Source organism: Centroberyx affinis, unplaced genomic scaffold (assembly GCF_046629955.1).
Source record: "Centroberyx affinis isolate AG114_WGS23_722 - 3 ecotype Tasmania unplaced genomic scaffold, CSIRO-AGI_Caff_v1 ptg000038l_1, whole genome shotgun sequence".
In the NCBI taxonomy this organism is placed as follows: domain Eukaryota; kingdom Metazoa; phylum Chordata; class Actinopteri; order Beryciformes; family Berycidae; genus Centroberyx; species Centroberyx affinis.
The window spans coordinates 2,501-18,327 of record NW_027278751.1 but is presented as its reverse complement, the minus strand read 5'-3'; the positions used below and the strand labels follow the sequence as shown (position 1 = coordinate 18,327).

At 43.4% G+C, this 15,827-nt stretch overlaps 1 protein-coding gene across 1 annotated transcript in view; it reads right to left on the bottom strand.

Annotated features, from left to right (window-relative positions):
- LOC139642193 (semaphorin-6B-like) overlaps window positions 1–15,827 on the bottom strand; it is a gene marked incomplete at its 5' end in the record, with an annotated part of 29,089 nt that overhangs the window by 11,961 nt on the left and 1,301 nt on the right. The window contains 4 exons of the mRNA XM_071516974.1: window positions 5,938–5,996; window positions 10,281–10,358; window positions 12,461–12,601; window positions 14,990–15,169. Coding sequence (XP_071373075.1) covers window positions 5,938–5,996; window positions 10,281–10,358; window positions 12,461–12,601; window positions 14,990–15,169 — 458 coding nt within the window. The remainder of the gene's footprint in view (window positions 1–5,937; window positions 5,997–10,280; window positions 10,359–12,460; window positions 12,602–14,989; window positions 15,170–15,827) is intronic.

Sequence of the window (15,827 nt, the reverse complement as noted above, 5' to 3'; positions counted from 1 at the left end):
AGGGAGAGGTCGGGGGTCTGACAGCCCGTTTAGCCCACATTTACACTGTAACTGATCTGCCTGTCAGCTGGGGTCACGACCTGGAAAAACCGAACCCAGCCAATCACCACGTCGCAATAACCCGCCGTAAGTGGATCTGACACCTTATACCGACTGTTGACGCCTGAACCAAATCCCACTCATTATGCTGTTTACAGAAATGGTTTATATTACCTGACATACACACATACGCACACACATTAAGATGAACGTACACACACACACACACACACACAGACTCAAGCACACACTCAAATGCACATACAAGGACATTCAAATCTATATACGAAGTGTGTGTGTGTGTGTGTGTGTGTGTGTTTGGTTGGTTGGAGTAGGTCATACATGGCATTGAAGGCCCTGTGTATGACCCCACGATCCGCTACTGATATATACTTGCACACATGCAGACAGAGACAATCACACACACACACATACACAAACACAAAACAGAAGTTCAGAGTCAGTTAAGAGTTTCCTGCGAGCGGCGTGCGCTCTACTCAAACATCATTAGCCTGAATCCAGAATAAATGCAGCTGTAGTTTGTCACGGTGATTGAGCTGCACTCCGTGAAGAGCCCAGTAGTAATTTAGAGGGCGCAGAAATCCTCACACACCCTGACGTATAGGCTCATTTAATGGAACACATACACATGCAAACATACAGGTATGCATGCACACACACGCATTCTCTCTCACACGCAATGCACACACACACACCAACACCAGGCCTCCAGGTACAGTGTATACCCCGTTTTGTGGTTGCGAGAGCCAGTCAGGGTCGTTGTATCTGATTGCTGATAAATGCACACACACACCTATGCATGAACCCAGATGTTTCTCTGACCTCATCTCTTTCATCTTAGTGGCCTTCCCACTACAGATCACCTCAATTAGAAGATGTGCTTCCTAAATCTGCTTTGATCAGAGTGGGTTTAGAGGAGCGGCACGTCTCTACATACTGATATTTGATGTGTGTGCGTGTGTGTGTGTGTGGGGTGATCTGTTTTTTTTAAAATATTTTTTTAGGCATTTTTATTAGATAGAGACAGTGTGAGAGAGAGACAGGAAGGTATGGGAGAGAGAGAGGGGAGGACATGCAGCAACTGACCGCGGGCCGGATTCAAACCCGGGTTGCTGCGGGAAGGACTGAACCTTAAATGGTACGCGCTCTACTGGGTGAGCCACCGGGGAGCCCGGTGATCTCTGTTTTTAATGAATACAGAGTGAGCCATCCATAGCCACTACATATTACCCTTGGCTGGACTCTACTGGCCCAAATATTTGCCCAAAATTATATTGATTTTACACAGTCGTCTTATTACTTATTACCTGCATTTGCAGTTGTCTGATTACAGTGTTTCAGTGGTGGTATAGAAATTAGTGCTGAAACAATAATGGATTAGTCGACTGACAGAAAATGAATCGGCTATAATTTTGATAATCGATTAATCGTTTACATCATTTATCAAGTAAGAATAGCAAACATTTTCTGGTTACAGCTTCACAAATGCTTGGAAGATTTGCTTGCTTTTACTTCAGGTTTTTTTTGGGCTGATCAAACTAAGCAATGTTAAGACATCACTTTGGGCTCTGGTAACTTGTGATGGGCATTTGGCATAATTTTTTACATTTTATAGAATAAATGGTTAATCGATTTATCAAAAAAAAAAAAATCATCGCTACATTACTCGATAATGAAAATAATCGTTAGTTGCAGTCCTAATAGAAATGTATCCTCACTTAAGAATGAAGAAAAAATAAAAGATACAAAGTAAAGAGAGATAGTAGATAGTAGATAGTGTGAACTAGGAAAGAAAGTGGGAATCCTTATTGTGACAAAGTGATGAGGCCGTGTGGTATGTGTATTGGGAGGGTCAGAGGCAGGCGGTTCACATCACACAGGCAGAGTTACAGCCTGGCCAGCAGCCCGCTGAGGAGGCCGGTGACGGCTCTGTGGCAGAGGAGCCGCCGGTGGCTCTCTCAGTCCATTTGTCACACCGACCCGGCCTGGTACCCGTGACAACAGCACCTCCTCGCCCTCACCTCCCCTATTCTCAAAGCTTTCATCCACCTTCAACCTCCTCTCCGTCTCAGTTTCGGGTGTGATTAATCCCCCCCCCCGCCCTACCTCTCTTTCTCACCTCCTCTGACCTCACTCTTTGCGCCCTCTCTTCCAATCACTTCGCTCCGTCCCTTATTCACCCTCACATCTCCTCATTTCTGATCTCCTGAACTCTTTCACCCTTCCCCAATGCTCAAAGTTTCCCGTCTTCCTATGATCTCTCAGTCCCCCTCACCCTCATTCTCTCTGCTCTGTCTCACTCATTCTTTTTTGCTCTGCTCTGTACTCCTTGATCTGATTTACCCAACCTCTCCTCCCTTCCTCTCCTCTACTCTTCTCAACCCATTCCTTTCCCCTTTACAGATTCACCCTTGATATCTATTCGACCGCCATCAGCCAGAGGAGAGATGAAAATCGATTCTCCTTCCAGCTACTACTTCTCTCTGGCTAAGGAGAAAAGGGGAGGTAGTTAGCTGGGCTCTAAGTGAGGCCGTCCATCCATCTCCCTTTGAGGTCTGACGACAAAGCTCCTCTGAAGGCTGTGCAGACTGGGACTGGAGAGAGATGAGGCATGCAGGAGAGACGAGGCACTGGAGCTAAGACTGTGGCACAGTACACCGGCTGTTCCTCTCTAGACAAGCTGCAAAGCCAAAACTGGTCATTATTTTCACCTAAAAAGCTGATTGCAACCGACCCAACCTTAATTTTAACCCGGCCATTTGCCTCACTGGAAACCTTATGCCTAATATGTTAAATAGAGATGAGAAAGCTAGGTTTTTTGTGATTATCATAATGAATTTTGAAAGCGACAGGGCCAGAGAGGGAAAATCCAGCAGACGCTAATTTGACACGGAGGCAGTCTGATGCCACTGCGGAGAAAGATTCTTACTCAAGGAAAGAAGTAAGGAGAGACAGACTGAAAATGAGATTGCTGAATTTCCCAGAAGAGAGATGGATAGGCCAGACCATATCTTACCTCCCATCTGCTGGGTCAAGATACAGGCAGGTGGAATGGGTCCAATATAGAGATATGAAAAATTCAACAACCAAAAGCCTTCTGTCTATTCCACCAATCCAAATCCCTGTGGAATTTGTGTGTGTGTGTGTGTGTGTATACAGGTGTAGAGAACATGTCCTGTGTGTGTGTAGGAGAAGAAAGCACATAAAGAGAAGCACAGAGAAAAAAGCTGACAGACAATGAGACACATATAGAGCAGGTGCGCAGGCGCCAGAAAGAAATTAAGTCAAGGCAAATGTGTGAGAGAGTGATGTCGGAATAAAGATCATTCCTCACAAGTTTTCAAAGTCTAACAGTGTCAGTGACAGATTGTCATAACAAGCCTATTGAAGCTGCGCCTCTCTGTCTTCCTCTGACTGCCTATTGAGTTTGCATTTGGCCGAAAGAATCTCTGTCTTATAGGAAGACAGAGAATGATGGGCTCAGCGGAAACTAGGTACAGGAAAAACTGAAATAGCATCCATATCAGAGACAAAGAAAGTGTCAAATGAAAAAGAGATATGATGAAAAGAGAGGCTGCGGCACTAAGTTCATCACCGTGTCTGAGACAAAGTGTTGTGTAAGTGATTCTGGCAGCCGACAGATAGATGCCGGCTCACTTTCCTGCCATGGCAATGCCGCCGTGTCGTTCATCTAGTGACAACAGAGCTCACCTCGGTCAACAGAACTGAGCCCCGGCATATTTCATGACAGGATCAGGTGGGGGATCAAACATGCCTTAGAGCTCAGAAATTCAGTGAGCCCCTGGCCACATCCTCAAAGGCAGGACAGTACATCCCTATCTGACACCGGTTCAAGAGGAGCAGCCACCGGGACACCACCCGCTCTGCTGGAGAGCCACTGCTTTCATCTCTTTGTAACGGAGATATTTGACGAGTAAAAATCGGAGCGATCATATTTTTGCTTGGACCTTGCACTGTAACAAGTTCAGGACAGAAGAGGATCCAAGACTGGGGCCGTAAAGTATTTAATTAGCAATGAGCATTATCGTATCTTATCTCCATCTCTCACCCACTGGTGTAGCGCAGAAGTACAGTGGAGATCGTAGAAGTTACACTTTTAATTACAAGCTTCCTGCACAACAGTGTATGTGGTTCCCTTGTGGAAGATAAATTATTTGGAATGCAATTACTCCACAGATATTTCAGCAACTGGAAGGTGCATGGAGTCGTCTAGTCATTTGAGAGAGTTTTGTATTATAATATGTCTGTTCAGGTTTACTTCACGACATTCACTGAATAATAATTTGCAGTGGCCGCAAGTGCAGGATGGATCCAGGATAGATGCACGGCAATATCTATCCTACAAAATAGACTTATTGAGAGTCCATGGGATTCTGGCTAGTCGCAGACATTCACTGACCAGGACAACCCGATCTCACACAAATATGTGAAATTAACACATAACACCAAATTACGTGTCGGCGGCACGCAAAGTGTTAAATTTCTGTGTTCCCAGCACGAAACAAATTTGTCTCACATTGAAGTAGCGCAGTAGAAAGTGTAGAAAGGTGCTGTGGTTGGGGTGGCAGATGCCTTCAATGCCAGCGACCAGAGTTCAATTTGTGAAGTTTTTGTTTTTAGCGAAAAATGTTCTTATTTAACTATGACCAAAGCCGTTCCCTAACATTAACCAAAGTCGTTTTACATGCCTAAACTTAACCGTTAGCCAACCTTCATCTGAATATGCCATGTCCAATTTGTGCTGTTGTTACAGAATCCAATTTGTGGTGGAGGAAAGTAATTTTCACATAATTCATGTTCACAGCATGTAAATCTGCAATTCAGAATTCGCGCTGGACCAACAGTAAGGTTCAGTCAGCATCAAACAGGTTCCCCATAACTTCGACAAAGCATTAGATAGATATGGGATCCAGAGCAGGCCGAGAGCAGCTTGATGAAGACAAAAAACAAGCTTAACTTCACCATCTATGGAACGACCGTCAGCGAAGACGGTTACAGGGGCCGTTCCCCCCGGGACTCGGTGGTCAGAGGACCCGAAGTGAGAGAGCAGCATCAAACAGAGCTCCATCTGAAACAGGATTAGAGTTGTTCGCGGTTCCCGTTATGCAATATTTATCTGTTCTTTTCTCAGGGAGCGTGGCACATGAACTCGGGGAACTCGCAGAGGCATAGGATTAATTTGCACGAATGCCTCATCGGAATTAGTGCTCAGATCAAAGCGAGGGGGAACCATGGGAGTAGCCGGCACTGCTGTGTATCTAGACTGGAGATTTCACTTTGCTGTGTGCCACTGCTATTTTCATGATGACAAGAAGAAAAAGAAAAAAAAAAACATCAAGGCGAATTTAAACTGGAGTTGAATATAATTAGTCAGATGTATACAGTACGCAACTAAAATCTACCAGACCAAAGCAAAGATAGCATACGACTAAGAGCTTCTAAACATCACCAAAGGACAGAGTAAACAGCAAGAAGAACAAAGTTAACTAAAACATACATGGGGATTTTCTTGCCAGTTCTGAGACAAAATGAGACTAGCAGGCCATCCTTATGTTGCATGACAGCGGTTGCTCTTGGGAGAAGAGAGATTCTACAGAGTACTGAGATGGACTGGGACTTGTTTCTCTGTTTATTTGGGGATTTCTCCCATATACACTGTTGAGGTGACTTGAAACTACCAGGCCCTTTCTCTGTTTTACCGTATCACGTTGTTTACCCTGGAGAGGAAGACGTTATGTAAGGACCCGAGTAGGACAGGAGAGCTATGAGCTATAACACTTACAGAATTGGCACAGACACACACACACACACACACACACACACACACACACACACACTGAGAATCACTCCTCTTACCGTCACAGTCACCCAAGTGGGCCACGTTTCCCTGTTCAACATCTTGCTCGAACGGCAGTCTGCAGAGGAGAGGAGACACAGTCATTAATCAGAAGACACAGAGGCAGCATGCAGCAGCTTGGCCACTGACACCACAGCACAGATCCACTCTGATAAAGGAAAACTATCGCAATGTTACAGCGGACGACAGCGAGTTACACGAGAGGTTATATCGCACATGCTCCTGCACCAGCTACATAGGTAGACATGTTATATAAAGTGTAAGGATTCAAGGAAAGTGCAGAAGAAAACAAGAGGCACTTGAGATGCCTCATGTCCAGCCATAATCACCATGAAATATTAAACATAAGCAGTTATGCTAATGAGGCCATTAATAACGCTAATTATTGCATTAATTACCACATACTGGTAATTAATGCAATTAATTATATGTCAGCATACTTCTTCGCATAACACATGGGCGGTATCAATATGATCTTTGTATCTTAAAGCATTAAGGGGTTATAGTAGTTTCAAGAAAATCAGTTTTTCCTCACTGATATGCAAATTTATGCAGCAAGGGGCTCCAAAATCTAATCAGATTGTCTGCTGTATGGGGGGAACCTGTGGTGCGAATATGAAGTTTCTATTATGTTTTGTTATTAGTTATATAGTTATTATGTTCACAAAAATGTATCTCCACACATACAGACAGACAGACAGACATAATTTACGCCATAATTGTCCTGCATACCGTGTACCTTGGTGGCAGGACATAAAAAAAAAGGTTTTACCATGAGAGAACTGTACTTGTTTAATAATTATTTTCAATCAACTTGTAATTACCCTCATGACTACATTGTTATTAGACCTTTATGAAAAAGTATTTGGACCAGAGAGAATTTGTAACGTTAGTGAAAGCAACATGGTCAAGAAAAAAAAACTTCCCACAATACCATTTCTAGAGGAATGATATCTTCATCTCTGAAAGTAATGCTGCAGCTTTATGTGTGCTTTAAAACTCATTTCCCATTTGGGGAACAGGAGACCATGGAAAACTCAGAGGATGGCCTGACAATAACATATGACAGACTGAGGAACCAGAGAGGAAATGAGAATAGCACAGAGAGACCAGGTGCTCACGAGACCAAGGAAAACACAACTGCTCTTAGACATGGCTCGTATCAGGGGAAACAGCACCAAGTTACTATCGACAGACTATGAGTGTGTGTGTGTGTGTGTTTGATTAAGTGTGCGTGTGTGCGCACATGTGCATGCGTGTGTAGGCTACATAAGAGAACATGTACATTTACCATGAAAGCATGTTACAAGAAAAAAATACTTTTCAACCTCAAAAGGCCTTGGAGAAGTAATTTAATTTTTGGGTTGTGCAATAGCATAACCCTCTGACCAAAGAGTTTGTTTTACAGAGCTATAAAGTGGTGCTACAAAGAATGACATTTTCTAAATCAGCTGTATGAAGGAACCTTTGTAAGAACCACACAGGATTCTTCATTCTGATTTGGATGTTGGATGTCAGACGTGGGAAAATATTCGATATACACACTGAGCGGTCAGTGTGCACATTGACCAAGTATGTAGTGAATGCATACATTAGCCAACGTGGGCAGAGAAAGCTAATCACAGTGGCACAGTTGTTGAGTTACACGCTGCCTCGGCACTCATTGCACCTCACAGTGCGTCTAGATTTACACCTGAAGGTTTTTTAATGAACGATTGAATTAGATACTGACTGCCTAGGGGGGACTCAAGTTTGTGACTCACACTCAAATTTGACTTCAGACTTGACTTGGACTCTAGACTAGTGGCTCGTGAACATTGAGCATCTGTAAAAGAACTGCATTCATTGTTGCATTGTATAAAATGTTTGTTTTTTTCTACTTTGGTTGTGCATGACTGACATATCTAAATGTCACTGATGCACGGTTCTGACAAAACAGCAGCATGGAGTCTGATACAGAGCCATTTGTAATTTTGGTTACAAAGACTTTACTATTATATTTAGCCAATGTCTGATCTATGACAAGCCAAATAAGAATCAGCTGGATGTAAAGTTTCCATGTTGTGGTTTAAACAGACTGTCTGAGATTTAACTCAGACTTGTGACCAAAGACTTTAAACTTCACTAAGACTTGGAGATCTTAGAGATATGGAGATTTGGTTCTTTAAAGAGATTTCTTTAAAATTACAAGCATGGGTGTGGGAAGAGAGCATGTTTTGGTGCATGTTGGCCAACATCTTTTTTACTGACGATCAGATAATGATCTTTGAATTTCCTGGTTTATATGGGTGGATAACGCTAATCGCAGAGGCGCTGTCTCTCGATGTCTTGAGTTAAGGAAAATCACAGTCAAACCCAGTGAACAACTCTTTGGGTCCACATGGAACAACTATTGATTCTCCATGGAGACGTAAAGAACCATTTAGAGGTTCAAGTAGTTCTTCAAGCAGAAGCATTGTTTAGCCCACAAAGAAGCCTTTTTTCAGTGCGAAGGAATGTCCCAAGGCTGCTGAAACAGGCTCATGAGGACAAGTGAGTACAGAGTCAGTATTCTGCAATTAGCTAAAGGCCCAGACCGCAACCCAGCCAGCATTCAGGCTTTTAATTCGTAGGAAACGCTGTGAGAAATGAGCTGGGCAGTGCTGTGAATCTACAGCGCTTGTCATCTTAATAAAGAATTATGTTTTGTGTTCAGTTGGCTGCCTCTCACAGACTGTGAGCCATTTAATTTGTATACATTAGCGCTGCTGTCTGTACATTGGGGTGTGTATGTGTTCGTCTCTGTGTCTGTGTGTGTGAGTTTGTGTGTGTTGAGTACTGTACACACTGTCGGCAGGATGGCAATCTAGAGAGTAGCTGTTTACTATATAATGGTAGTGTTTTGTCACTGTATTCTCGACAGGGAGAAGCTAAATGAGATGAAGGATTCATTCTCTCTAGCCCACCTCACCTTGTTTAGCAGTGGGATAATAACTGTGAACAAAATGAACATGGGATAAACTGGCACACACATAGCTACAGTAATAAAACAAAACATCCACCTTTTGCTTCCTATAAAGCAATATGAACAAACAGAACAACTACTGTAATAAGAAAAATGCATTAGTTCTCTTCCTCCAATATCGTCCAGATTACAATCTAATGTTTATAATGGCAACTGCTGAGATCCTACATGATCTCCTCTAGCAAAGAGAGGTTGCATTATTCCACAAAGCGGAAATCCACAGCAACTCAATGCAAAATCGATTGCCGAGTTGACCGCCCTTGGTAAATCAAATCAAGACCAACACAGAGGCCTTTAATAGTATAAGCAGGCAGCCTGAGGTGGTCTTTAAGGCCCTCGTTGTCTGTTCTGCTGGCACTATACCTGTGTTTTGAACGCCTAATGCAATAAGCAGCCTGACTAAAGAGAGATTTGATTTCACTGGATGCGGGCGGAGAGGAGGGAGGCAGCCCACAACTAGAGGTGAGCTGCCAAGACAGCCAGCCATGCTTAAGTAGCAGGCAGAGAAAGGTGACACACACGCACACACACACACACACACACACCCCCACACAGCCAGACACAGACATAGAACCAGACATAGACACAGACGAACGCATACACATGCACACAACTTTTTTGAAGCACAAGCGCACATACACAGAGACAAACACACGCAGACACAGGGAGACACACACACACACACATACACATATATACACACACACACACACACACACACACACACACACACACACACACACACACAGACAGTGCTATACGACTGGAGAAGCACACACACAAACATCCCCATACACAGACATAGGGAAAATCACACACAGACAAAGACACAAACATACACACACAGACAGTGTTATATGGCCACCACTTGATAGCAAGCTAAGTGAAAGAATGTAGCATTGTTTAACACCAACAGCAGACATCCTGAATCAATAACTGTACAAAGAGCAGACGGTGTGACAGGCTACTTAGAGGACACAGATGTTACTTGGAGGCTCAAATAGTCACACTTAGAACTAAGAACTTCCAGACCAGATAAATAATATATAGGATGTCTCTACGGGTGGTCCTCTAGGTGTGCTTTCAGGAAGATAACCTTGAGAGGACTGACAAAAAAAACAAAAAAACACTCTGTTCAAAGAGAGGCTACAGACGGAGATGTGGTAAAACAGTAAAGTACAGACAGATAAAAAGACCGAGACAGAAAAATAAAGCAGACAGTCGGTATGACGAACAGTCAGAGCAGCAGCTGTCTGCTGACACAGGGCAAGTATATGAAGCAGAGCGAGACAGTGTGTGAGTCAGAGTGACGTCTGTCCAGACAGATGGGACTCTTACCTGGTCCCAGGTCTGAGGAAGGAGCAGGTGCTGCCTCTGGTCCAGCCGCAATACGGGTCCCTGGACGCTATGCAGTTCCTGCAGGACAGCACACACAGAAACTCACTTAAAGCTCCTGCATGTAGGATATTAACCTCAATATATCTTTCTCAAATTAATTTGATAGCATAGTATAATGGCTGTAGAAAAATGAAACCTTTGCAGTGAAAATTGGTTTATTCTGTGTTGTTTTCTATGTGTTTACTTTGTGTGTCCCGAGGGATGATTTGGCGTGAAATGTGCAGGACTCACAGTACAAAAGAGGAGCCTCAACCAAAACAGGAAGAGGACCGCCTCACTGGTTTGTGCATGGAAGCATGGAAGTATTCTATTATATTATAGGCAAACACATACACAGACAAGTACAGATGCTGTCCAGTCCCACAGCGCCTAGCTAGGTGAGCAGCATCAACTGTTGCTGTAGTTGAAGTTACTACAGTCCTGCAATAATTAGGATAAGCATTCATTAACCCAATTGTCCCAATATCTACGCTCCGGTAGGATGCGCTGTCCTTCAGTATCATATTAGCCAAAATGTTTCTTTAGCTGCCCAAACTTCACTTCTGTAAGGCAAAGCTGCTTTGCTAGCTTGATCTAGTTGTAGCTAAAATATTCGCCAGTAAAAATATCTCACAAACACACATTGTGATACAAACGCTGGGCGAGCGAGCATTACTGAATACAAGGTGAGCGAGTGCTGTGTCATTAGCATTGGGCAAACTTAATACATTCCAAACCTGATATGCAAAAACTAGCCCAATCTATAAACTAAAATGTTTATATAAATATATTATTTTGTTACACATAGATTGGCCACCGCAGTTGCAAAACCTGCCACCGATCGAGCAAGTTTCAAATTCTACTGGCAGCAGCTTTCAAACACCAAGCACACAGTAACTTATGATAATACATCCAAAAAGTACATTAAACACAATAAACTGTAACCAGACAGAACAAACAAACAACAGAACTCAGTATCACTCTTCAAAGAACTAAAAAAAACAACAGACACGAAGCTGCTGAAGCGTGACTAAGAGCTCCCGAAAACACAGGCATACAGTACATTAACCCTTACTCACATCTAAACACATTACACACACACACTAAACACACCCCAGACAGCATGTGGGCCTTTCTTAATGTGTTCTGGATTACACGCCTCTGTGATTCACCTGGTTCAATGCACACATTGCATGCCTGATGTGATAGTGTGTGTGGTGGTGTGTGTCAGTGTGTCAGTGGGGCCTAACAGACAACAGCCAGAGGCATCAAGACTCAGTAAAGTGCCAGTAAGGGCATGTGAGTCTGTATTTCTGTGTGTGTGTGTGTGTGTGTGTGTGTGTGTGTGTGTACTGCCCTGCTTTACATTCACACAGCTACACACATTCACACCTGTAAGCTGCACTGACACACTATTGCAGAAAACAAATAAACATCTAAGACTTCTAAGAAATTTATATAAAAAATCTAGGGTGCCTAAGACTTTTGCACAGTACTGTATGTAATGTAATGTCCCTCAAAATAGGTTGAAAATGTATTAAACCTGTTAATGTAAAAAATTGCCGATAAATGCAATATCACATTATATTAACCGGCGATTATTAGGGTGTAACATACTTTTGACTGATGATGTAAAAGTAGCATTTAGTTAATACATAATATTGAGTTATTACCTGCTTATAATTGTTTACATTTACATTTAACAATTGCTGGTTAATGTAATAATGTGATATTATTACATGTACTGACATTTATTATTATAACATTAACAGGTTTTATTATATTTTCATCCTATTTAGAGGGCCATTTTATTATCATTTGCTCTAAGCCTTGCTCAAGGCATCTCCACACTGGTTGTTGGGTTGTTGTGATACATTATTGATCCATGTAGTGAAATTCTCTTTTTGCTTATTTTTTGCTTGCCCACCTCCACAGGGAGGTCAGAGGTCAGAGGTCAGCTTCAGGGTAGCACTCCTAGAGCTGGTACTGGAGGGATTCAGTGTTTTGCTCAAGGATCCTCCAGCAGGATGGATGATTGCCAACACAGGGCCATGAATCCAGGTCCTGCGGTTGAAGAATGCCACCCTGCTGCCCCATTATGTTCCAGAACATAACGCGGCGTAGACGCGGCGTAGACTTACTTCATGCATCGTGAGTAGAGCTGGCACCGTGCCACCGGTACTCTGACCACACAGGAGGGGAAGGCCAGGAGTAGAGTGTGGCTCAACCTGTCCAGAGTCAGAGACAACAGCTGCCTGGCCTGGGGAGAGTCTTCAGCACACCTGGAGCACACACACACATACGCACACACACACACACACACACACACACACACACACACACACACACGCACACACAACAAAAAACGCATTAGGCAATTTCAATTACCAGACCAAGACCAAGGCACATTAAGCCTGTGACCTCACTACCGCAGCAAAATTCCTCACGCCTCAAAGTGAAACACCACCAGACGTAAACAGCTCTATAAATAAAAAGCATTATAAAAATAAAAGTGATAAGAGGCCATCGACGTAGCCGGTTGTCGCAGTGTCAAGCTAAATCTGCACTGTGCTTATTGCAGAGGTCTGACGGGTCGGACGGCCATCGGAAACAGCAGCCAGGAACTGTATCGGTTCTAATTGGTACTTAGAGCTACGTTAGCGAGCACATACCTGCCTCTGGGCAGCGGATTTATACCTTTTTATGCACAAGTGCACCAGTTGTATCTGGATGGCTTATGGTAATAACATTGCGGTGGGCTCACGGTCATTAAGGAGAATATATCATTTTGCTAAGGCCAAGCTATGGCTCATTCTTCACAACAGATAGGGAAAGTAGGGAGAGAGATGGAGAAAAAGAGAGTAAAGAGAATAAACAAGAAAAAGAAAAATGGAGCAAATGCAAAAATGCAGACAGAGAGAAAGAAAGAAAGAGAGAATGAATGAATGAAAGAAAGCATGAGAGATGAGATGAATGAGAAATTGATGAAAAGAAAATAAGAGAGAGAGAGAGAGAGCCTAGATCAAAAAGGTAATAAGGGGCAGACAGCTGGAGAAAATAGGAGAAGGTACCGGCCCCATTAATGGTGCGTCTCTCTCGGGTCATTTCCTGGTTCATTATGGAAGCCAGCCAATCACAAACCAATTTGGCTGCAGTGATCTCTTATCTGTGCTGTCCTCTGTTATAGGACGTCTGTGTTAGTGGTCCCGCTTCTGTCTACATACCCAGAGGTTCATTACAGGGCAGAAGGCATCTCTGTGTGTGTGTGTGTGTGTGTGAGAGGTGGGGGGGGGCCTGGAACACAAAAGAAAAAAAAAAAAACCTGATCTGGTTTCTATGTGCTCTTTCTCCTGATTAGCTCGGTGCCTGCTGAGACAGCGGGACAGTCGCTGACCTCCTACTGGGCTCTCCACACGCACCAAATTATCCCTAACACACTGGCTCCAGTTCACACCAGCACATTCATCACTTAGTCCTCCCATCTGACTTCCCTCTCCTGCCATCACTATTCCTCATTTTGTCACTCACGAAACAGAATAAATAAGATGGGACACAACTCAGTGAGCAGAGTTTGGAGGGGGACGGGAACGCAGACAGGGGGGCAGTCGCACTCGTTAGTAAATCAAAAGTGAAACACCGTAGGTTGATGGTAGGTAGATGAGACTCTTCCGTAGGGAGACGGGGTGTTTCTACACAAATGGTTCAAGACATAATCCTTTGTTTCCCTTTGTTGTCTGCATGTTGAATATCAGATCAAGGGGCACAATTAGCACTATAGTAAGCTAGTGTTTAGAAACTCGTTCTTTTTAAATGCTTCTAATTAGCCTTCGTGAAAGATAATCACCGACCAAAGCACGCTACATCTGTGGAACAGTCCCGCTCTTCCCCCTGCAGCCATCCACCATGTCGCATACTGAATCACAGTAAACAACAACAGCAAAAGTGAAGAGTTTAAAAGGCCGTGGTACCCAGTGTCCTTTACGTGGTGTTGGACGTCCGAGGTAGTCTCAAAGCTGCCTGCATCATGCAATGTTCTGCCTAATTTGAAAAGGACTAGAAGTCCTATCCATTTCAATCTTTTAGAAAGATCAGATTCAGCTTCAGAACGAAGATAAGAGGTCAATTTCCCTGATAGCATGCAATTTTTGTTCAAGATTAATGATAGCGTGATTTTATCATCATTTCATTAATTTCTGATTCTTTCCCCTTACTCCTTTATATGGCTTTAACCTCGTTAGAAGATGTTTAGATTTCCTGATAATGAATATTAGCCTCTAATCCTTTTCTTTTCTGTTTGCCCTATTTGTATTCTCGGTATGAGGTTACACTGTTCCAGCTCCTGCAGCAATTACATGTATCTCAACCTCCCCAAAGAATAGGTGAGGTTCTCTGCATAATTCAAGATATGTCATGTTGTTTTTTTTTTTTTTTTCTGCGACTCCTCATCTAGGCGTATCACACCACCAGCTCCCCTAGCTGTGTATCCATCAACCCCAGATGTCACTTAACCCTTTCCTGGTAGCTTCTGCTGTTATACATGTTCTTTCTGTGATTTATTCCTTGTCAAGCACTCTCACTATTGCAAGTCCCTCCACTGTATGTACCTCAAAATGTACAAAATGTGTTACTCATTTCTGTTAACCCCTTTGCTGTTTAGTTTAACTTCTTACTTATCAGGGTTGAATCCCTCCAGCTCCTCCAGGAAGACGTTGGTGTTGGTGACGGTGTTGTCCTGGTTGGGCATGATGAGGAACTTCAGGATGGTGCCTCTGCTCGAGCCGAGGAACAGGACGGTGCGGTTTCTATAGGGCCCCGCCTCTGTATCCACCACCATCTTATTCAGCTGGTACCTGCGCAGTAGGGGAGATGCAGCGCTGTATTAATAACGTCACAGAGTTGTACGGTTCAATTGGGACCCTACTTCCATGATGACTAAAAGCATATTCAGACAGTTCCTAGAGGCGCATATATGATTTAAGTGCATTACTGGTGATTGGTTTAAAGGTAAAATATGGACTCTTGTGAGTTCAAATGCATAATATGGCATTCTCTCTTGAGTATGTGCAAAATGAAATGAATTCCACAGTGCAAAAACTGTTCATCAAATTTGCATAATAAACTAATTACGCCAGACGTTCAGTCATTAATAATATCAGTCAAGTAAATGGGCTTGTCTTGGAACAATACAAAAGTGTTGCTGAACTGCACACACTCCAGTGTGTAGGAGTCAGTCTTGTAGAATAGAAGCCATGTTCTGCTGGGTGTTTAATATTCCACATACATCAAGTGCCTGTAATCCCCTGGTGGCTGGTCGCCAGTGGGACTCCATACGGTAGATAGGAGAGAGGGAGGGAGAGAGAGAGGGAGAGAGAGAGAGAGAGGGAGAGAGAGAGAGAGCGGCGTCCATGCATGTGGGACTCGATGTGCCACAGCTGCTTGTCTGCTACTATACTACAGGCTTTCACACCCAACCAGACACCATCTTCAACAGAAGGAGTCTAAAGCCCC